General features: G+C 37.6%; 1 protein-coding gene across 2 annotated transcripts in view; it reads right to left on the bottom strand.

The window, feature by feature from the left end:
* TTBK1 (tau tubulin kinase 1) overlaps nt 1-25,227 on the bottom strand; it is a 112,183-nt gene that overhangs the window by 71,303 nt on the left and 15,653 nt on the right. The window contains exons 3-7 of one of the 2 annotated variants that reach the window (XM_087962600.1): nt 21,858-22,019; nt 8,050-8,197; nt 5,502-5,575; nt 4,471-4,611; nt 3,250-3,354 (exon numbers count right to left, since the gene is read on the bottom strand). In XM_087962600.1, the coding sequence (XP_087818726.1) occupies nt 3,250-3,354; nt 4,471-4,611; nt 5,502-5,575; nt 8,050-8,197; nt 21,858-21,965 (576 nt within the window). In that variant the 5' untranslated portion in view covers nt 21,966-22,019. The remainder of the gene's footprint in view (nt 1-3,249; nt 3,355-4,470; nt 4,612-5,501; nt 5,576-8,049; nt 8,198-21,857; nt 22,020-25,227) is intronic. The other variant, XM_087962604.1, reaches the window with a different exon arrangement.

Below are 25,227 nucleotides of genomic sequence, written 5' to 3'. Positions count from 1 at the left end.
CTATTTCATCCTTTATACTACCTAATATATATACACAACTGATAGAAAAAAGCACCTGGAGTTTTGGAACACATTGCCAGCATGTGCTATTAAATCCAGATTCATGTACTTTGTCTTTAAATTTAATAAAGCTTTTCAAATTTAAGTCCTTGGTAGAGGACAATAATGCAAAGAATGAAGGAAATAGACTGAAGTTTAATCCAAGTAAGAAATATGTCTGGATCAGTCAAATAATAGGATTTCAACCTGAACTGGATTCCATTTCTATTTCATTTACGTTGGAAACTGTTATTGTCTGTTTGGTTGTTCTCCTGGATTCATCTCTGAAATACACAGGATTCTGTGTTAAACAACTGCTCCCATAAGGATGCCATAGCTATATTTAATTTCAGACAATAGTTGGGTTACCTAAGAAAATATTTTTAAAAAATCAACTTCCAGAATGCTAAGAGATTGACAACTTAAGTGGGTCTTAAACTATTATCTTTCAGTGTTTTCTCTTATTGATATAGTTTAATGTATTTACTGAACTAGTTTTAAATTGTTAAGTTTTAATGTCGGCTATTTTATTTAAACCAAATAGTTAGCTACCTGACGTACCTATGCAGTAAATATATTAAAAAAAGAAGAGGGATGAAATGGCTTTAACAATATTGATTGCAGATTTGCTCTGCACTTTGATCTTTAACATACTGAATAGTGTGAATGTATCACAATCATTTCCTTTAAAAAAATTTGAAGAAAAAGTAAAAATAGAGAATAATTATATTGGTACTTAGAGCTTTCATTGCACAAAGTACAATTACCTGGTAAGTAAGATGGATTTAACTTTTCAAACTTTCAAGCTTATTATTAAGCTTTAATCCTAGCTTTGGTCACTGGCAGAAATAAGAAACTTCAGTATTCAGCTCTTCTTTGGGCTCATCTTGAGAGATATCATTTGACCCCATTGAAATCTTGGCAAATACTGGGAGCAGTGTTTATGCAGTGATTAATTACAATGCCTACATTCAATCCTGAAAGATATGTATAGAAAATATTGCAACTCAGATATAATATTAAATATTTACCCATATAAAGCTACATGAAGCCAATGGGTACAGTCAGCATTGATTCAGGGTATCATGATGATACCCAATGCTGCATTGCCACCCTATCCCACCATCAAATAGGAAATGCTATCAGTGTTTTGTTGCAGTATCTGAAGGCTGTTGGGAGCTAGACAGGATGAAATAAACTAAAAGTGAATCCCAGCAAGGTAAAGTTGCACTTTATCCATTCAGATACTGTGACTATTCCAATGTTAACTTTGACGGAAACAGGTCCCTGAATTGGGGGTCCTTCTGAACTCACCACTCCTACATGAAAGATAGGTGGACTATTTGGCCAGCTGGCTGGCTGACCATTTATGGGTGTTCCTACAGCAAGAGGATATGTCATGCTCTATCACTACTAGTATAGACCTATACATTCTACTTGGAGATGCCTTTGAAGACTTCTTAGAAGCTGCAATTAATCCAGAATGCAGCCTCCAGTTAGTTATTAGCCAGTAATCATCATCAGGAATATTATATAGGTGCTATGAATGCTATATGGCTCCCTATTAACTTCTGGATATAATTCAAAGTTACCATGTGATTGCCATTTATAAAATCTAAAAGACTGTGTACAAAAATGCTGCTGGATCTCCTTCCACAAGCAGATTTGTCACACCTCCCCCTTGATAGTGAAACTGCCTTCAATATTTTGGTTTTCTAATTTAAATATTTTTGAAAATCAAATTGTTCAGAGGGGTCTATGACTAGCATTAGGATACCGAGTTTAGTTATTGGTTGATTTTTTTTGGTTTTATACTTTATTAACCATACTGCAGATGCGTTAATGTTTAATTACTGCAACCTGCCAAGTATCTGGCAATACATTTTAAAAACAAATAAACATAACACCATTTTTGTACCTGCTGCATTAGTTTCTAAAAGGGTAAATACAAAGTGCTGGTTTTAATCTATGAATCTCTTCACCTGTTTCCTAGGTATTTTGAGGAATCTTTCCTTCAAATAAACCAGTTCATCTCATGATGAGGTGCTTCAGGTTCCCTTCCTTTTTGAGGGTCTGAGGGCCCTCAGTGCATTATTTTCCCACTGCAATCTCATTATTTTGGAACAGGCTTCCTTCCCCGAGAGGTTCAGTTGTTGCCCAAATTTAGCTAAGGCTATCAAAATAATCCTATTCCAAAGAAACAATGTTATTATACCAGTGGAATTGGGCACCTATTTATTTTAACTGTTTTAAAATAAATGCAGCAAACCATACTGAAATGCTGTAGAGAGGAACAGAAGAGCTAACATAAATCACTAATTGAAATCAAACAGAAGAATCTTATACCAGTAAAACCTTGCTCTTCAGCAGTTTCTTCTAACCCTCTAGAGATGTTTAGGGATGGTAGCAGGAAAAAAGTAAGATCAATTATATATGCCACTACCACTCACAATATTATTAGGTGCAAATTTGCTTCTTCTGAATGTGCATGAATTCAGCATGAGCAGTGTGCTTTTAAAATAAAAATAAAAACAATCTTCTATAAAAGTTGTTAATGGGACAAAAGGATGAACAATTTACAGTGTTCTCTTTTGTTAGTACTGATATAAGTAACTGATAGACAGACAGACATAAGCAAAGTAATATTTTATTCTGAAATCATATGTAATAACTCTTTGGCAATTAGAAGAATCTATCATATTCAGTTTTCATCTCAACAAATAGGTATGTTAAACTGACAGTACTGCAAACATGAATAATACAACAGTGCCCAGTTTTATTACTGGCAGTAATAAAAGATAAAGGTTTCCCTGTCAGTCATGGCCGACTCTAGGACATGGCACTCGTCTCCATTTCTTTTCTGAAGGAGCCAGCATTGTCCAAAGACAATTTCTGTGGTCATGTGGCCAGCAGGACTATATGCCAAAGGCACACCGAATGCTGTATATAATGTTCTGTGTGCCTTTGGCATGTGCATAGACTGGCAATATAAAAGAACACAAATACACAACAAAATATAAATACATGAATACACGGATTGGCAGCATATGAATAGAAATAAATAAGTGTAAAAATATAATGGTACTGATAGAAGAAATGTTGGAGAGCATTGTTGGTGCTTGGAGAGCACCAAGGATACTACAAAAATATATTGGGTTTTTTTAAATCTGTTACAATGACAGAAAAAGAAATAGAAAAAACATCACTTACAGGTCGGACTTCACCATTAGTATTGGTATACTGCCGGGCCAGACCAAAGTCTAACATATAACATTTCCTGTAGGTTGAAGGCAGGCGTCCCATGGCAAAATTAGACTAAACAGGCACAATAAGAAGATATTAATACATTAGTAGCCCTTCATAGGTAAGGCTTGAAAGCACATGAGAAGGTGAACAGTATGCAATTCGGCATGCAATCACTGGTAAATGTAGTCTTGAAAACCAGACTTTGTAAAGGTATGTTTTTAGCCCCAAAAGACTCTGGATTTTCAACAGTGCCTAGAGCAAAAGGAAGGATATCAATCCAACTCCTGCAAGAAATAAATATCAAACTTAGGAGTTTAAGCAGGGATGCGATTCAAAAATCCCAGCAACCAGTTCGCTGCCTGGTTGGTGGGTGGGCGTGGCCATGATGGGCGTGTTGAAATACCAGTTCAGCAAACCAGATGTAACTTTAACTTCCGGTTTGCTCAAACCGGTCTGAACTGGTAGAATCCCACTCCTGAGTTTAAGAGGTTAGCTGGTATAATGGTTAATGTGTTAACCTAGAAACTGGAAGACTGAGTTCTTTCACTTACGCATGAATCTCAGTGTCACTCTCTCTCAGTCCAAACCACCTAAGAGATAGCAGCATTATATACATTGCTTGCGGTGATACAAAAATAAATTGATATAAATCTAATAAATATTGTTTCAGTTTTCTCAAGATTTAAATACTAGGAATAATTCTGAAATTCTTATCTGAATTTGAATTCCCTCTCTTGAAGAGGGAATCATAGAAGGACTCTTCTTTGAAAGCTCTAGCCAATTTCACAAGAATATTTTGATTTTTTTATAAAACTAACAGCTTAGTCCCCCAATCAGAGTTATAGTATAGCTATTACTGTCTTTTTGTTACTGATCTATTTACATATGCATATTCTCATTTATTGATAGAAAAAATGATTACAAAACATGAAATGATAAAATGCCTTTGCAACTTGGAACTAGTTAAATACACAGGCCCATGTGGTAAGTGAGGCCTTACCTATCCCAAAACATAAAGTCATGCTTTTATTTGCATTTCATGAATACACTTCTCTCTCTAAAACTCATGCAATGCCCCTGAGAGGTATGTTTTCCAACTGCAAGGAGAATTGTTCTTAATAAACATCAATAGGTAAAGCAAACTATGTAGAGAAGGTCAGCCACCAGCATATATCAGCCACTTACAGGCTTGATATCTCGATGCAAGAATCCCACTGAGTGAATGGCTTCTATGGATTCTAAGATCTGCTTGCCTAATCGAAGAGTTGTGCTCAGTGTAAAAGTTCCTCGAGGCTGGCTTCTTCTGAGGTCTGCAAGATTCCGGCCCTGAAAATAAATGAATGTCAGATTTCTATATCAGATTTTAACAGCAGATATTATTTAATCCACCAGATTGACAACCGAACTATGCCTTTTGGCTATCAGCATTAAGACTTTCCATCCAAAGGTGGACAGGTAAGCAATTTCATTAATTTAAAAATCAGTTAAAGACCAAAGTCAGATTTTTCTCTTCTATCTGCTGCAAAATGAAATAAGCATACCGAAGAGTCAGTTGGCAACTCTATAACCAGCAATTTTGGAGATACAAATAGCAAAAATGAAATTTGAAGGGGGAGGGTTTCCTCTATTGTCCCAGAACCAATGAACGAAAATTACAAGAATGGAGATTCAGGCTAGACATCAGGAAGAACTTCCTGACTATGTAAGTTGTCAGCCAACCACTAGACGTCTTCAACAAAGGTTGGATAGTCATTTGTCAAGGAAGCTGTAGTGGGTCCTCCACGGAATTCAAGGATGAATTACATGATCCATAAGGTCATTTCCATCTTTATTAATCTATTGTGAGGCAGGAGAAATGGAAGGAACCGTAAGATTATTGTGGGGGAGGGGAGAAGCAATGATAGGAGAGTGGTTAAATAGTCCTCTCCCCATATCCTCTGGGTCCTGTTAAAGACAGCCATCCTGCCTTATTTTCAGAGGCAAATATCCTCAATAGTCAGAACCTTCTTTCAGGTAACCCCTGGGAAGGAGAAGGTGATTCCTTTCACCTCCTTCTTGCTAGTCCTTTTCCATCTCCATGGTATTTCAAAGAGAAAAAACTTTCCACATGTTTGGCTTGCCTATAAAATTGATCATCAAGATAAGAATCCCTATAATCACTAAGGGTATGGTAAATACAACTATGAAGTTTTTTTAAAAAAAGCAGAAAAGCTTACCTGAAGTTGCATAACAACATAGTTAAACTTCTCATTCCTTCCACAGCCAATAAATCTGCAAACATGATCTTTCCCTGCAAAGTGTACATTCCATGCTCAGTCAAACAGAATGCAGTTAGCTTGCCACTATCATCTTATAAGAAGTGTTTTTCAAAAAGTCTTCCAGAATCCCTGTGACTTCAAGGGATCACACAAAAAACAACAACACTAAAAACTTCAGGAATCCAGGATGTCTTTAGTTTCCTGAATCATTCCATATAGTTCGTACAGAGTACTCTACTCTAACATATAACCCTTAGCTACTTTTTTTGCCCTATTTTTATCTTCCTTCCTGAGAATGAGTTGTTTGCCTTAATTATTATCTTCAGAAAAAACACCTGCCAAATTCACCTGGTTCTATCCAAACTATTTTTATATAATCAATTTTAAGCTATTTCAATGGTCACTAGAATCACATTGACCTGAGATCAAAAACAGTATCTGATGTAATCAAGCAAGGGGAATCATGGGAAATAGCTACCAAAATTCTAAACTCTAACTACCGATTATTTCCATTTTAACTAAACAGTTTCATACCTAAGTCCCCTTGCTCAACTTCTACTGAAAATCCCCACAAATCACTGTCAGAACTTCCATTTAGAAATCTATTTTCATGCCTCTTTCTGGGTAATTATGTACTCTGAACTGTGCTTAAGCAGCTTCAAGTTTTCAGCTCATTTGAATTTAGATAAAAAAAACTGTAAAAGGCAGCCCAAATACATAGTATCTTTTTATAATAATTCTTAGTGAATATACTTCAGTCGAACCTGTACTTGGACTTAAAATTAGCTCTTTCTGTTTTTCCCCCGCCTCTGAATTAAAAACTTTTGCCTTTGCCTACTGTCCATTACCCCAGCTATCGGGTTTCCTCCAATCAGCAAGGTTGGACTGTTACATGATTTCCACAGCAATGACCTCCTCTTAGTTGGAAAGTACTATTTGACTATTTCCCTTCACCAATCCTTGAAGGCTGATACAGGAAAATTCTCTTCCAGGAAAGGCAATGTCCTATGACTCTGGACATACAGAATCAAAAGAGAATGTGCTCCTCCAAGGCCTATGCTATAGAGACATGTGCACTACCCTCATCTCACAAATACTGTATAAATACCCATAGGATAAATAAGGTGCATAGCACTATTTTCAGGGGTGGGATTCTACCAGTTCGGACCAGTTCTATAGAACTGATTGTTACGATTCTGCACAGTTTGGAGAACCGGCAAATCCTGCCCCTGACTGGCCCCACCTCTCTCTGCCCGCCCCTCCCCGCCCAGTCAGTCCTTATCGTGCATGTGCAATATTGCTCACTGCATTCTTCCCCGCCCACACTCCTTAAGGTATTTCCTTTTTCCCCCTCCCGATGATCAGCTGTTTTGATGATCAGCTGTGCCGGGATCTCCCTCGCTGTCCTAGTACTTTGCCCAGGAGGCTTCCCTGAGGCCCAGAAGGCAAAAAAATGGGGGGGGGGGGCCTGAAAAAAAGAAACCATGCTCACTTAGCCATGCCCACAGAACCGGTTGTTAAAAAATTTGAATCCCACCCCTGATTATTTTATACCTCCCTGCTGCTTGCAGACACTAATCCTATTGTTACAACATAAGTATTGCAGATTCTGCACAGCAGCAATTAAAATCTGTCAGATATGGATGACCTGTGCCTCAGACCAACCTTAATATTTAACTTCTTAGTTAAGAGTATTTACTATTGTGATACATTTCTGAGAACGAGCCATATATTAACTTTTATTTTTCCCTGTTTTTAATTAATGTCTTTGCCCCTTTTTATAGATTTTTTAAAAGATTGGTGTGGAGTTTATGTGTATGTGTTTAAGCTTTTTAAAAGGTTTTTAACCATGTGTATTTTATACTGCTTACTGTTTTAAATTACTAATTTTTGTATCCCACTCTTCTTTTGCTAGGTATAACCATAATAAAGATTGGATTATATTTGACTACTTTTTTCTCATTTTCATATTTTCAAATCGTATGCCAGTCCATAAGAGAGATAGGCATAGTAACTAAGCCACTTACTCTTCTTGCCAGTATTATATTTTATGTTCTTGGTATTATAATATTTGCTGCAGTAACAAAAGCACTCCCTTCAGACTAAACCAGAGCATGTAGTTCTCTTAGAAGTGCAGGAGAAAATATTAATAATCGTGCATCTCCACAACGTAACTTACCTTGTCTAAAAGAGTTGCTTTCTCTGATAGGAGTCCAATTATTGGGGCTTTGGATATGAAACATAAAATATCCAACTGAAAATTATAATCCTTCCTGACAAGCTACAATTAATGTAGCTCTTTGTAGAAAATTTGTGATAATTAAAACTGTATTAAAATCAGGTGACATTGCAACATAAAAATTTCACTGAAAAGAAACACTGGATCGCAAACAAAGCTGTATTTTGTTTAAATATGGTATATTGTCATCTTTTAACACAAAACAGATAATAGTCTAATCAAACTCTATAAACCTCAGTCACTTTTCAGAATAATTGTATCTTCTACCTTGTAGCTTTTTTAGAACAGCCACTTCCATCTTGAGGACTTGCTTTGGTTGCTGAGCTGACTCAACCTTCAGAGCTACATTCTCCCGAGTTAAAAGATCCATTGCTTCATAAATCTCACCAAAGCCACCACCACCAATCTTCTTCAACTAAATGGGACACAAAATCATCACAACATTTAGCAATTAGGCAGATTCCACACTTTACCAAGAAACTTATGAAAAAAAGTACCAAGTAATGCAATGTTGTATGACTGTCTTGGATAACTAAAAAGGGTATTTAAAGACACAAACACAAAACCAAATAGTTGGCTTCTTAAGAATAATGTGTGTAATAATAGACTTTACCAAACATGGGCTGCTAAAATCCAGGAAAGATATTAAGTGGCAGCAGATACAGAAAATTAAATAAAATTAAAAGTATATTTAATAAATCATTAACATTATTACCCCCTTGCTATCAAGGCAACATGTGTTAAAAGTAAAAGTAATCAGGATGCAAAAGATATAAAAATGAAATGATATTATGTGGAAGTATAGAAAAATAGTTTTACCATCTTCCATAAATCATCACTTGATGGAACCACAAAACATCATAGCCCACAGCCTGTTCAAAATCCAAGTGTTCAATGCCTTTCTAAATCAAAGCAGGGATAGGACTTAGACAAGCCCCTGGTAGATCTGGATTTCAGACAGCAGGAAAAAGAAGGATGTCTCCAGGATCCCATAAGATTGGTACATGCTTATTGTGTTAGATCTTATGAGAGAGACAACCAGAAAGGCAATCCCACAAATAATCAGATTCCAAGTTATGTTGCAGATATCAATTAGCAATTTGAATTGGTAACCAGCTCAGAAAATATAGATGTCACATGGGCATACTGAGGTATGCCCATAACTGCTTGCAAAGTTGCATTCTCTATCAGATTCTGACTCTATCATCTACAGCGCACATAGGTGGCAGGTAACTAAGATACCATGAGCAGGTTCTGTCAATAGGGAAGGGTAGAAAATGACGCATTTTCTATTCAAAAGACATCCTGGCTATTGATACCACTTGCTCTTCCAAGAAAAGCCATCAGTACCAATCGCACACCTGCCTCAGAAATGCTACACAATGGAGAACTAAAAATGGAAAATCCCAGGCATACCTGATCCCAAGTCATTCATTTTTGTTAGAATTGAAATTAAATCGATTCCTCCTCACTGATTTGCTAACAGCTTCCAGACACTGAGACATCATTTCCACAATAAGTCAGATGGGGCTCCAAATATACAACTGGTAATCATCTAGTAAAGTGAGGATACCTGAATCTATGTTATCAAATTAATTCCCAAGCAGTCTCATCAGATATTAAATAGAAAAGGAAAGAGCACAGATCCTTGGGGAATAAATATCAGCCTCCCCTTCCCCTCTTCTGCCCAACACTGATACCAACTTCAGAGAATTCAAAATAGTGTCTCCTCCTCCCAAAAACCTGAAGAATATCATCATTGATGGTAATGGTCATTAAGAGGTCAAGCAAGTCCAAAGAGTGGTACTATCTCTGTCCCAGTGCCACAAGATAGTATCCACAAATAATGTTTTTCAGCATTATATCTGGGCATGAAACTTTACTGAAAAAGGCCAAGATAATCTATATCTAGTAGATCTTTGCTCAAAAGGAGGAAAATTGCTCAATATCACTGGATCTAGTAAAAAATTGTTAAGATGAAAGCACATCACCACCTTTTTCAGGCAGGGAGAATCCCATTATTCAAGGATGAAATCACTTCCACTTAGTTCCCACAAGAAGATTTTTCCCAGATGGTCTTGACTAAGTAAAAGAGGCTTGGATCTAACTGAGAGTGAGCACACTAAAAGCCTTAAAAATTCCCTCTGCTTTCTCAAGTTTTACAAGCACAAACTACTCCCAGTTAATAGATGAAAACTTGTCCTAGTAACCCCAGTCACAGTCCGCTTTAGAAGAGATCTGAGGAATTTTATTCATCAAGGGCCTCGCATAATCTTTGCAAAATACTATGCATTAGCCTTTAGGATATAGTATTCCTCTGACCACAGAAATGACTAACTTAAACATGCTAATCAGAAACACATCAAAGAAATAGTGGAGCTCCAAGACAAAATAATTTGGATGCAAGATTCATTCTTCAAAAATAGTGGGTTTTCTTTTAAGCAGAGCGAGAGTAGCCCCTAGAGGTATTTTTGGAAAAGTTCTTTTTTGAACTTTTTTTCATTACCATCTGAATGAGATCTGAAAATAAAATCTAGGTAATACAGAGATTTTCACTCATTCAAAATTGAGGATTATATTGATTTTTTATAATTAATTATATTAATTATAAAAATTCTACAAGATAGAATTTTGCAGTTCTCCCAACAATCATCTTCATATTATACTAGAATGAGGATTTTTCCTGACCTGCCTCTGTGCATAATTAACAAACATAAGAATTCAGTGAGGAAAGAGTTTTTCTTCTTTATCCAGCAATTTTTGATTAGTGCTAGATATGATAGATGGGGATTACCTGGAAAAAAATACCTCTACGTGATCTTACAGAGTTAACGTCTGCTTGATAACACATAATCAAATAATCAAAACCAGATTTGGGAACAAATAGATCTCTTTTCAAGTGGGGATCAGAAAAATGAATAGATTGAATAAATACTAAATTGATAAATGTAATTTTAATTGCAAATGATCTCCCTAACCAAAGGATAGGTGTTTATTATGTTGCAGAAATGGCTCTGAAGTTCACTATTTTCTTTTTCTTTTCTTTTTTTTAATTTTTGAAAATGTTTCTATATTTTTATATTAATATTTAGGCATTTTGCTATTTTTCTAAGCAATTTTTGGAGTACTAAAATGTTTTAATATGAGACTGTTTATTCCATTTTCCTTGACTTATGAAAATGCATAGTTTTCATGGGTATTTGTTACTTTTAACTGTTTCCTATTTTAAGGTCTTAGATATGTCTCTAAGAGGATAAGGGTTTCTTAAAATTAGTTTAACCTAAAGATGATTATTTGTTAATTCATATTTATTTATTAAAATGTCTATTCTTCCTGATGAGATTAATTCAGCCAAGCATGGCTCTTTCAGGAAATTTTTAACTTTTATTGCTGCCAACTTACTCCTTCAGGGAATGGATGAACACAGAAAAGGGTAAACTTCTCTGAACTGATAAGAAGTAAATGGGGAGTGTTAAAAATGGAAATAGCATAGTATAAATAGAATACTAGGATTCTTGATTTGAAAGAAAATCAAAGCTGACTGCGATCAAACATATAGTTTGATTTTTATATAAAAAAGAGATTTTAAATAATTAAATGAAAGGTGCTCAAGATTAGTTGGAATTCCGAAAGAAAAAAACTTTTAACAATTCCAGTGAGGATTTTTTTTTTGACACATTAAAATAAACCAGTGCCTATACATTTAGTGAAAATCTGAATACCAAAAGTACTCAGAGAGGCAGTGAAAAGGTAGGTGATCAGAGGTGGTATTCAGCAGGTTCTGACCAGTTCTGGAGAACCGGTAGCAGAAATTTTGAGTAGTTTGGAGAAGCGGCAAATACCACCTCTGACTGGAGATTTTACAGCATCCTTCCCCTGCCACGCCCACCAAGATAAGCCCACAGAACCAGTAGTAAAAAAATTTGAATCCCACCACTGTAGATGATGTTATATGCAAAGAACATGAAGTGGTAGCAATTTTGTCAGAAAAGCTAAATGCTCAGAAAGAACCAAGGATCAGGAATACTAGGAACAACAAAAGAAATTACTTCAAGTTTGTTATAATAAAAGGAAAAGATTATAATTTACAAAATTTCCCTCAAATGGAATTTAATTATAATTTCATATATATTGAACAATGTCTGCATTTTTAAAAAATGTATGCTACAGTGGGTGGCAGAGATGCAATCATGACTGAAGTTTCTTGGGACAATGTTTAGATACCACACCAAGATAAACAGACAACTAAACAGAGGTGGTATTCAGCCGCTTCGCACCTATTCGGGCAAACCGGTAGCAAGAATTTGGCGTGGGTTGCCGAACTGGTAGCAACATCTGGCTGGCCACGCCCCCAACCCAGTCGCCTGGTTTCCACTCACTCGCTTGCCCCGCCTGCCCGATGCTCACTGCCCCAGTTTAAAGGAGGACTGCTCCCCTGCCCTAGCCATGCATTTTCAAACAGCCACTTGAAAACACATGGCTGTGGGTGAAGCAGCGGTCCGTTAACCTGCAAAACTGCTCCAAAGCTGGATTCTCCATGGACACTAGAAGTATCGCTTCCCCTTGTGAGTAAAGTGGTTGGAGTGAGGGGGAATGGGGGGGGGAGGAAATCCAGCCACAGAGAATTTTGAATGAGCTGTGCAAATGCATGTTCGTTAACTTGCAAAACTTCCCCAATGCTGGATTCGTTTCCCCTTGTGAGTAAAGTGGCTGGAGTGAGAGGGCATGAAGGCTGACAGGGGAGTGTGTGACAGAGAGAGAGAGAGAAAGAGAAGAAAGAAAGAAAGAACAAGAAAGAAAGAGGAAGGGAGAGAAAGAAAGAAAAAGAAGGAGTGTGTGTGTGGTGTGTGGGGGGGGGGGAGAGAAAAAGGAAGGGAAAGGCAGAAAGAGACAAAGAAAAAGAAAGAAAAAGAAATAGGAAGAAAGGGAGAGAGATAGACAGAGAAAACTGTGCTATTATTTTTAATTGTTCCATTATTTATCATGTGTTAATATTTTACACTGTCCCTACACCTAGAGTGATTCTAATGCCTTTCTTTTGCCCAGGGCTACCACATATTTTTCAGGGTTTACATGCATTCAATGTCTATAGTCCAGAGCCTAAATACATGTGTGTTTAAAGGGACTTGGAGGTCTTCTAGTCCAAGCCCCTGCTCAGGCAGGAAAACTGAGGATGCCAAACTCTGAGTAGAGGTCCTGGGAAAGGTGTCAGAATAACAGAATAACACTTAGAAGGGACTTTAGAGGGAACCCTATACCATTTCAGAGAAATGGCTGACCAGTCTTTTCTTTAAAACTTCCAATGATGGAGCAGCCAGAACTTCTGGAGACAGGCAGTTCCACTGGTTAATTGTTCTCACTGTCAGGAAGTTTCTCCTTAGTTCTAGGTTGCTTCTCTCTTTGTTCAGTTTCCATCCATTGCTTCTTGTTTGCCTTCTGGTGCTTTGGAAAATACATTGGCCCCCCCTTTCTTTCTGGCTGCCCCTTAAAAGCCTGTTGCCTATCACCCTCTTGGGCAAAGCATGTGAGCCATTTCCTCCTTTCAGTGGTCCATGAAAGTACATCTATAGTATGTAGATAATAAAGTCAAAAAAAGGTGAACAACATTTTTACAGAACTATAGATAAGTTGAGGCTGGGTGTGACAAGGAATGACTGGGAAGGGAGGGGCCAGGTGAGGCAGCCCTTGATGTGAGTGACATTAAGTTGGCCACACCCACCCAATCACATGACCACCAAGCCACGCCCACAGCCACATGACCACCAAGCCATACCCACCAAATAAGCCACACCCACAGAACCGGTAGTAAAAAAAATTGAATTCCACCACTGCAACTAAACACAAGTTCAAAGCAAATAATTCTACAGAAGAATCCATCCAGAATTAGAAAACAAAACTTGCCATTTTAAATAAGCTTAAGATGTTTTGTACAATGTCCAGTTTAGTTTAGTTATCTTGTGTATCTTCTTAACCTAACTTCACTGCACTGTTTACTTGTTTTTTTAATTATTGCAATTATTTATTTTTATCTGCCCAGACCAAAACATTTAATAAATATATAAATATAGTTTTATCTACCTATATGTACAAGTACACAAAATGTCTCTTATTAAACTAAGTACCTTTACACAGCAGTTCCATTCTTTGTAGCAAGTAGTAGGTGCCACACATCAAAAACGAAAGACCTGACTTTTTACTTTTAAGTATTAAGTACTACACATAAATGCAAGAAACGTCAAATAAAGCATCGTGCATTGCCAATTTGGAATAAACACTGTAACCTAAAGTAGATTGAGATTTAACCCACCCTGGGCTCTTGCAGCAGCATTTAGGAGAATTGCTACATCTTACATTTATATTCATTCTTCATAGTAAATGACTAGAGTGCACTGACAAACTATATGAAAACCAAAATCTTAAATTCAGCTAAAATGTTTAGGTTTCTTAGTACTACAAAATGAAATAATTTTGAGTTATTGATTAGAAAATGCTTGTTTGGGAATATAACAGGGGAAAACAACCACAGATGTAAAATCAGTTGAGAAACATGTATAGCTAGAGCAAAGTACTTACTGATAGTTGCTGAGAGGGTACTTTCGGACTAGTAGCAAAAACTGTTCTAAAAAAATAAAAACGATATTCCCTAACCATTTTTTTAAAATCTCTACTGTCAGCAATGTGAGCATCAAATGCTCAGAAAGCAGTTAGAAATTGATGTGTCATCTTGTTACATGAGAAGAACTAACAGCTCCATTTATCAAAGTACTGGCAGCCTACAGTATTTCAAAGAACGTTTGACATTTGCAGTAACTGATGTAAAAAAGAATTTTACTGTTTTGCTATGGAAACTATGCAAGTATTAAAAGGGAAAAAATATGAGCCACAGCCTATCATTATAATTTTGTACTTGGAGTCATGTCTCCAGAATTCCAGCTATGAAAATCAAGCAACATGCTGAAATTGTTTCTGACAACAAATGAGAAGATTCTGTCCCTGCTGGTCTCTGCAGTTCCATCATGCCAAATACTTGTGTAGTTCATAGGATTGCTTTGAAGAAATAGGAAATATGTTAGTAAACTAAAGGGTGAGAAGAAACTATTTTACTTTACCAATATTCTATACCATCCACCTCACTTAAATGATTATTGAAGGAAATTACATGCAACAGCCCCTAAATAGTAACAGACAAATCTAAGCTAGCTAGGTAACTTTGGACCAATCATTTTCTCTCCACCTGAGGAATAAGGCAATGGCAACCCACTTCTGAAAAAACCTTGCCAAGAAAACTGCAGGAACTCATCCAGGTAGTCTACAAGAATCAGAAAAGATTGAACAAAAGGAAAAAAAATACAATATTACTAGTCAGAAAGCTGCTAAGGGACCATAAATGTTGGAAGAAAAAATGGTTTCTAGACCTGATATAAGACTTAGCAGGAGGGATGCCACAGAACTTCAGGAGTAAGAATGAACTTGAGTTTCCTAGATTTAAAGTTCTTATACATCCCTGAAGATACCTGGTGATCTTAGCAGTGAATGTATTTATGTCTAAATTTCTGAGATTGTCAAGATGATCAAATCTTGGGAAGGGAGGAGAGAAAGAAATCTTTACAGATTACCACATCCAATGCAAGTATTCCCTGCGTGTTTGCAATGGATGACAATAGTGAATATATGATAGTATTATGGAATTCCAGTTTCAAGTTTCCCAAAAAACTTGTGGATTGCTATTGCAGAAAAGTTACACAGAAAATTTAAATAATGGCAATATACCCAAAGATAATCTTTGTGACATTCTTTGCATGCTTCTTAAGCTAAACAAGGATTTTCCCCTTGGTTGTTGAGAAATGTGGAGATAGTGGAATTAAAAATTATAGCTTTTTCAAATATTGTCATCTCCTTAAAAAGGAAAATCCTAACTTCATAACAAATATCAATAGAGTATTCAGAATGTATATGTATATGTATATGTATATGTAGGTCTAGGTGTGTTCGGGTCTTTTCCTGTGTAAGATTAAGAGTATCTTGGCGACGTTTCGGCGAGGTCCCACTCGCCATCCTCAGGCTGGTGCTTTTGGCTTCGTGCCAGTGCAAGCAGTGTGTGATCGGAGCTGCCGTCTCTCTATAAATACTGGTGGTGGGGGCTGGTGTGCTGGGCTGGTTGGCTGCGCTGCTGCTTGATTGGTTGATGGAGTTGATGTTGGTATAATGGGCTGTGTGATGGCCTTGTGAGTTTTGTTCTGGAGATATCCTGGATCTTGTGCTGTAATCTCCTGGGTCGTTTGTTTTGTAGTGATCTTTTTTCCATTAGCCTCTCGTGTTTTAACGGCTTGGGTAATGGGTTGTGTGATGGGCTTGTGAGTTCTTTTGTTGTGGTATCCTGGGTCCTGCGTTGTAATCTCCTGGGTCGTTTGTGTTTTGATCTCTTTTCCATTAGCCTCCTGTGTAGTAACAACAAAAGAACTCACAAGCCCATCACACAACCCATTACCCAAGCCATTAAAACACGAGAGGCTTGGGAAAAAGATCACTACAAAACAAACGACCCAGGAGATTACAGCACAAGATGCAGGATATCTTCACAACAAAACTCACAAGGCCATCACACAGCCCATTATACCAACATCAACTCCACCAACCCAGAGGCAGCAGCGCAGCCAACCAGCCCAGCACACCAGCCCCCACTACCAGTATTTATAGAGAGATGGCAGCTCCGATCACATACTGCTTGCACTGGCACAAAGCTGAAAGCACCAGCCTGAGGATGGCGAGTGGGACCTCGCCGAAATGTCGCCAAGATACTCTTAATCTTCATAACAAACACACCTAGACCTACATAGGAACACACCTAGACCTACATACCTGTACCCTTGAAAATCTATGAATCTATGAACACACACACACACACACACACACACACACACACACTGCTCAAAAAAATAAAGGGAACACAAAAATAAGACATCCTAGATCTGAATGAATGAAATATTCTTATTAAATACTTTGTTCATTACATAATTGAATGTGCTGACAACAAAATCACACAAAAATTATCAATAGAAATCAAATTTAGCAACCCATAGAGGGCTGGATTTGGAGTTAAACTCAAAATTAAAGTGGAAAAAAACACTACAGGCTGATCCAACTTTGATGTAATGTCCTTAAAACAAGTCAAAATGAGGAGGGTGTTGCAGGCAGCAGAATGTTCTCCATGGCATCTCCAGACCCTGTCACGTCTGTCACATGTCCTTAGTGTGAACCTGCTTTTATCTGTGAAGAGCACAGGGCGCCAGTGGCGAATTTGCCAATCTTGGTGTTCTCTGGCAAATGCCAAATGTCCTGCATGGTGTTGGGCTGTAAGCACAACCCCCACCTGTGGACATCGGGCCCTCATACCACCCTCATGGAGTCTGTTTCTGACCGTTTGAGCAGCCACATGCACATTTGTGGCCTGCTGGAGGTCATTTTGCAGGGCTCTGGCAGTTCTCCTCCTGTCCCTCCTTGCACAAAGGTGGAGGTAGCGGTCCTGATGCTGGGTTGTTGCCCTCCTACGGCCTCCTCCACATCTCCTGATGTACTGGCCTGTCTCCTGGTAGCGCCTCCATGCTCTGGAAACTATGCTGACAGACACAGCAAACCATCTTGCCACAGCTCACATTGATGTGCCATCCTGGATGAGTTGCACTACCAGAGCCACTTGTGTGGGTTGTAGACTCCGTCTCATGCTACCACTAGAGTGAAAGCACCACCAGCATTCAAAAGTGACCCAACCATCAGCCAGAAAGCATAGGAACTGAGAAGTGGTCTGTGGTCACCACCTGCAGAACCACTCCTTTATTGGGGATGTCTTGCTAACTGCCTATGCTTTCCACCTGTTGTCTATTCCATTTGCACAACAGCATGTGAAATTGATTGTCAATCAGTGTTGCTACCTAAGTGGACAGTTTGATTTCACAGAAGTGTGATTGACTTGGAGTTACATTGTGTTGTTTAAGTGTTCCCTTTATTTTTTTGAGCAGTGTATATATCCCTCAGAAAGGGGATGAGGATTTCTTAATATTCACATAGACATATAGCACTTAAACTGAACACTGTGGAAAGAGTTTTTAGTGGCAAGACTACTAAGACAAGCAATGCCAAAGAAGGACAAAGAGGAAAGAAAGGAAGATTAAAATGTGCATACATAACAGAGATTGGTAAGAAACTGCATCTTCATTAAATTATTGTAGGAAACTACTGTCATCTAAGCATATCATTTGTAATACCAGATATGCTATATTTAGCACTTCAGTCCTCTCCTGCAAAAATACTATGCTTAATTCAATGTGACATTGGATAAATGAATACAACAAAAGCTGGTCTTGCTGACTCCCTGCCAAGTCCTTCATAGCAAGCATGAAAACCACATTAGCAATTGACCTCTTCAGTATTCTGAAGCTACACAAATAGCAGGGAAAGAAAGCAAAGCAAATGTAGATACAATTACATTGCTACAGATGACTTGGGAAAATGACTCAGATATCTGCATCCTAAAATTGAGACATTATATTTAAATGGCATTAGCAGAGAGAGCACAGACTTATTGTACTAGTTGTTATACAGAAACATATTATTACACTTTATAGAAACAGATTAGGAATAATGTACAGAACTAAGCTGTGGCAACAGCTTTAAAACATTAAAGTTATAGCGACAGCTTAGTGGTTGGAGAGAAAATGATGGAATATGCTGAAATAGAGTCTTGACAAGAAGCATTCAATGGTGCAACATTTTGTTGTTGGTAAAAATAGGTAAAACAATGTTTAAAGTAATTCGACGTAGTGTAATTATCAGGCTGCGGCTATGTTTTACTGTACAAAGCTACAGCCTGATAATTTACAAGCAGCTGTAAAGAGATAATGATAAAAAATACAAAGAATGCCCAGATAATGGAACAGTAACCTGAAAGTAATTTCTGCACATGCCCACGTTTCCCATTTTTCAATGGTGACACTATTTTGTATACTTTTTTCTTCCATTCAACAGTGTCTGAGTCTCGGAGACTACCTGGACAAGTGCCTGCAGTTTTCTTGGCAAGGTTTTTCAGAAGTGGTGTGTCACTAACTCTTCCCTAGAGATGAGAGAAAACAACTAGATTAAGATTACCTAGCTGGCTAGCTAAAGGCAGAACTAGAATTCACCCCTCTCACCCCCCCCCCCCCCCCCACCCCCCCCCCCCCCCCCGCCCCGCCCCCCCACCCACCCCCCCCCCCCCCCCCCCCCCCCCCCCCAACAAAAAACCACAAAAAAAAAACAAACCCCAAAAAAAAAAAAAAAAAAAAACAAACAAAAAAAAAAAAAAACCCCCCCCAACCCACCAAAAACCCAACCCCCCCCCCCCCCCCCCCCCCCCCCCCCATCTCCTGGTTTCTGATGCCTTAACTACTACACTGCACTGGTTCTGTCAAGCACCTGGAATACTGTATGCAGTTTTGGTCACCACATTACAAAAAAGATGTTGAGACTTTGGAAAAAGTGCAAAGAAGAGCAACTAAGATGATTAAGGAGACAAAAACACATGAAGAACAGTTGCAGGATTTGGGTTAAGCTAACTTAGTGAAAAGAAGGACTGGGGAGACATGATAGCAGTATTCCAGTATTTCAGAGGCTGCCACAATGAGGAAGAGGTCAACTTATTTTTTCAAAGCACTAGAGGGCAGAACAAGAAACAATGGATGGAAACTAATCAAGGAGAGAAGCAACCTAGAATTAAGGAGAAACTTCCTAACAGTGAGAGTAATTAACCAGCGGAACAGCTTGCCATCAGAAGTGGTGGGTGTTTTATCACTGGAGGTTTTTAAGAACAGACTGGAAGAATCACATCTGATACCTGTATAATTAGCACAGGATCCCCCCAAGGCTGTGTGCTTGCTCCACTTCTCCTTATATAACAATGACTGCATCTCAAACGATCCATCTGTTAAAATACTGGAGTTTTCAGATGATACAACAGCGATTGGTCTCATTCGAGACGTCGAATCTGCATACAGACAGGAGGTTGTATAGTTTGCCTCGTGGTGTAACCGGGACAATCTGGAACTGATAGTATGGGAGGGTTTCTCCTAAAGTCTACCACTATTTCTACAGTTTTGAGTGCGTTCAACTCAAAACCGTAGAAATGGTGGTAGACTTTAGGAGAAACTCTCCCATACTACCACCTTTACAATGCTAGACAACACAGTATCAACAGTAGAGACCTTCAAATTTTTAGGTTCTATCATATCACAAGACCTAAAATGGACACCTAACATCAAAAATGTCACCAAAAAAGGACAACAAAAATGTTCTTTCTGCGCCAACTCAGAAAGCTTTAAACTGCCCAAGGAGCTGCTGATACAGTTCTACAGAGGAATTATTGAGTCTGTCATCTGCACCTCTATAACTGTCTGGTTTGATTCTGCAACCCAACAAGACAGACACAGAGAATAATTAGGACTGCAAAAAAAAACCAATTACTACCAACCTCCCTTCCATTGAGGATCTGTACACTGCACGAGTCAAAAAGAGGGCTGTGAAAGTATTTACAGACCCCTCACATCCCGGACATAAACTGTTTCAACTCCTTTCCTCAAAACGATGCTATAGAGCACTGCACACCAGAACAACTAGACACAAGGACAGTTTGTCCCCGAATGCCATCACTCTGCTAAACAAATAATTCCCTCAACACTGTCCAACTATTTACAAATCTGCACTACTATTACTATTAATCTTCTCATTTCCTTATCACACATCCCCTCCCACTTGTGACTGTATGACTGTAACTTTGTCGCTTGTATCCTTACAATTTATATTGACAGTTTCCTGGTCTGATTTGACTGCTTATTGAACCCTATGCCTATTATTAAGTATTGTACTTTATGATTTTTGATTCTTGACGAATGTATCTTTTCTTTTATGTACACTGAGAGCATTTGCAGCAAGACAAATTCCTTGTGTGTCCAATCACACTTGGCCAATAAAAAATTCTATTCTATTCTAAGTCACTTGTCTGAAATGGCATAGGGTTTCCTGCTTGAGCTGAGGTTGGACTAGAAGACCTCCAAGGTCCCTTCCACCTCTATTCTGATTGATATGGTGTATTTAATGCTACATTAAGGCTCAAGTATCCCTAGGCCACATTGACTAACGGCACCAACCCATGATGATGTGAAGATTAACCTTTTTAGAATGTTTCAGAAAGAGGAATGGCATTGGCTTTTGTACCCTAAACTACTGCCTGCTCAGCCTTAGCCTGTCTGAGTACATACTATTCAGGTGTGAGAGAATAATCAGGCAAAATAGAAAACATGTAACCATACAACAAAGAGCTTAGCCGAATAAGTATAAAACAGCAACTTGAAATCTGTCACAAGATAGCAGGGAAAAAGTGACTGCATACCAGATGACCTCCCAGTCCTTGCTGCATACTCCAGTTCTAGGGTAGAAAGGTTAACAAAACTTATCTATTTGCACCTACTAAAGCAAATACTGCATGAAGTCCTTTTGGTGAGGACTTCATCCAGAACACATTATATAGTAAGAACACCAGCCTACACTTTGTTCTCATAAGGTCTCCATTAAAAACATCAGTGAAACCAGATACCCACATCATCTACATGCATATTGTGCAGGAGTAGGGGAAAAAATCATATAACATTGTTTGGTAGAACAATAACCCTGGTGAACAAAATGATTATTCAAATTGAGCAGGGCACATTACATTGAATAGGGGTTGGATTTTCAGCCCTGCCTCCTTCCCCCCCACCCAAGTTTTGCAAGTTTTTGATTGTTTATATAAATTTTAGTAATCCTCTAATATACTATAGCTTTCATGAGTTTCCTGCTTCAAAACAGTGGCAATCCATGCTAATGGATTTTGGTGAGGTGGAAATTCTGTGGGCTGCAAAGACAATTTCAGTGTATATGCAGCTCTCGGTCTTTGAGATTTGCTCACCTTGTATTGAAGACATTGTCTCTACCAGGGTAGCAGCTAATTCAGAGCACATCGCAAATCCTTAGATAGGATTGGCAGGCTAGAGATACAGGAAGACACTCACCACTTTCCAACGGTCCTTTACCACATAGTTAGCCGGCAAAATGTCAACCTGTTCCCCTCCTCCACTCATGTTTGGTTCGTCTTTGATGGCAGCTGCTAGGCACTGCATCTGCCAGCCAGAAAATAGTTTAGTAGCAGCTCCCAATTTAAATGAGCCATTTATCTAGAAAGAAGAGAAAATGCACACAAAAGGGGATGGGGAAACACAAAAGAGTTAATGCAGATTATAACGGGACAAATGGGTAGCAATCGGCAGGAGCATTAAAGAAGGTGGCAAACTCACCTCAGGATCAAGCACAGCTTGCAATAAGCCTGGCTGGCTTAAACAACTGCCCTCTTTAAAAATTCTTCATCTGTCCTCATGCACAAAGGAGCAGAAGCAACCATGCTGTGAGACGTGGCACAAAATTAAAAATAGTGGACAAGGTACTGGCTTTTACCATGCAGGATTTTGAAAACTGAAAGCCAGCAACTCAGTAACTTAGTGGAAACAAGAAGGCCAGCAACAATGCAAGAGCCATAACTATCTTAATAATATGTATAATATTGCAGAATTAACCAGAGATTGATACTTTAAATAACACTTAGCTCAAGATTTGACAGATACTACACAGCTGGATTCACACAGAGTACTACAGATTGTCAAGTTTAAAAAACATTATTTTCGTGAGGCAACCATGAAACACATTGACAATGTGTTTTTGTATTAATAAATAATATACTATAAACAATAATTAAAAAACAAGGTAGTGTGAAAAGTAATGCAATATAATGATTAAGATACTTGATGGGATCAGACTCTGTTCCCACTCATTATAGACCTTGCTGGATAAATTTGGAAAAGCCTCTCTTGCATATCACTTTCTAAGATAGATAGGATAGATAGATAGGATAGATAGATAGATAGATAGATAGATAGATAGACAGACAGACAGACAGACAGACAGACAGACATGGATAGATATAGATGGATGGATAAATATAGATGGATGGATAAATATAAACAGAGAGTTAAATATATAAGGGGGGGCAGGGAGGGAGGGAGATTTGGGATATCAGAACGTTATATGCAAGACAGGCTTTCCCAAATTTATCCAGCAAGCTCTATATAATTGAGTGGGAACATGAGCCTGGATTCCATCAAGTATCTTAATCGTTATATTGCATTACTTTTTATGCTACCTTGTTTTTAATTATTGTTTATAGTATATTATTTATTAATATAACCTCATATATTTTGATTATCAAAAACTCACTGTCAATTAATAAAGAAGAAAATAGTCTTGCAATGTTACATTTTCCACTCCCAAAATTCACATGTGTTAACAGGCAATATTTCTAAAGAGCACTATGACTGCAGCAGATTAAACGGATAATAAATGTAAAGAGCATCAGGATTGCAACATTTTCACTCCAAATCATTCCTTATATCAAGGTGATATTGTACTGTCTCATCTGTTTCTTCCTCTATTACAGATATGTAACTGCATTCAAGACTTTTGGTGTTTAAAAAAACCACAAATGAAGTTAAACTGCATATGGAAAAGAAAAATTATAGTTACTCTCTTGATTATTACAATTCTCAAGCTAATCATAATGTATGGAAGAGTGTATCACAAAATGCTTTGTCAGCAATGGACAGCCAGAATATAACTGGATGAATTTGCAGGAATTGTGGGTTTTGAAATTTAAAAAAATTCTTTGTTTTTCTATTGGAAAACTAAATATCCTCTATCATATCGTATCAAAAAATCAGAGCAACTAGACATATTACATTTTGAAAACAAATTAACTGAAGAAAGTTAAAACTCTTTACTGTAAATGTACTTTCTGAATTGTTAAAAAAAACTCATGAGCAATTAAGAATGGTAATTATTTTCCATTCCAAATGTAGGCCTAATCTGCATTTAACTTACTTTTCAAAATGTAATTGTATTGTATCTTCTGCACAGAATTGGAAGAAGGGATGAAAAAGATGCTAGTTGTTAATAATGGAGACGGGAACCAGTTCTCCAACTGTTCATCTTCTCATTAAGCTCCCCAAAATTGCATACTAATTCATGTAGCAACCATAGGTTGTTTTGTTTTAATTTGTTTTGTTGTGTTTTACATGATTTTGTAGATCAATGAGTTCCAAAATAGTTATTATTTATGCCGAATTGTATTAAGTATGTTATCCTAGTTTGCTCATCAAATGTTTAAAATGCAATGATTGCCTAAAATCCAGATTTCTGAAATCTCTAGATTATTGCAATATGTTCCCATAGGACGTCCCTTAATGAACTTTTGGACATTTTAACTTGTGCAGAAATCTACAGTTAATAACAATCAGAGTTTGGAAAATGGCAATTCGGGGACCAAAATTCTCCCACTCACAGTGAAAGCATATATTGAATTTCCCATCCCCAATAAGCAAACAGCCACCTTTTTTTTTTTTTTTTTCTGTAATAGGTTTCCTAGAAAAACATACAGTATTAACAAGCAACTTACTGGGGTGCCCAAACCCCATTAAAGTCTATACTCCAAAAGACAGCAAAGCAGCAACAAGCTATTTTTGCAGCCGACAACTGGAAATGTGAAACTAACAAGGGAGGGGAGGACTGAATCATCCTTATAGAAAGCACTGCCATCAGGAATTTGGCAGAGACTGGTTTATAGAGCATTTTACTCCAATATTGTTTTATTCTACAATAGCTGCCTACTCAATTATTCCAAATGCTAGTTACTACTTTAAACTCTAATCAACATGGTATAATTTCCTTCTGCACATAATACAGTAATCACTCTATCAAGCATCTGAAGTGCAACTCTGTAAGATCACATTTACATATGGCAACGTGTAATGGCAGAGGCATTATGATCTTATTTTTTCTAGTAGGAACATTGGTACTACCGAATCTTCTCCAAGGAAGCCCTTGTTCCAAGGCTAAACCAAACTAAATTTTTAAGAAAAGAACAAATTAAAAAGAAGTAAAAATGTTCTGGTTATATACCACCCAACTCTTAATGATGATGCTTTGATAGTTGCCCAATCAATTATTAACTAAGCTTGAATAGTTCAGCTTCTCAGCCCAAGTAAGGTCAGCCAGATGCTGCTCATGCGAAGCTTAAAACAAAAAAAGACCCTTTGGAAGTAGCCAATTTATCTTCTTACTCCTTTTCTGCTTTTCTAATAGCACTATTCTCATATTTTTAATTATCATGACTCCTTTTCTATAATATGGTTTTCATAATATTGTTACATCATTTTACTGTGTTATTGCTGAACTGAGTTTTATATTTGTACTGTATATTTGCATTTGTAATATTTGCTATTCCTTGAAATGATTTTGGTACCTGTTTTGTATTACTTGAAAAGCAGAATAAGAAAT

The sequence above is a fragment of the Notechis scutatus genome, chromosome 1 (assembly GCF_049901735.1).
Source record: "Notechis scutatus isolate UNSWTSFEM ecotype Mainland chromosome 1, rNotScu1.2, whole genome shotgun sequence".
Classification (NCBI taxonomy): Eukaryota; Metazoa; Chordata; class Lepidosauria; order Squamata; family Elapidae; genus Notechis; species Notechis scutatus.
Note: the sequence above shows the minus strand (reverse complement) of the source record. Positions and strands in the feature narration are given on the sequence as shown.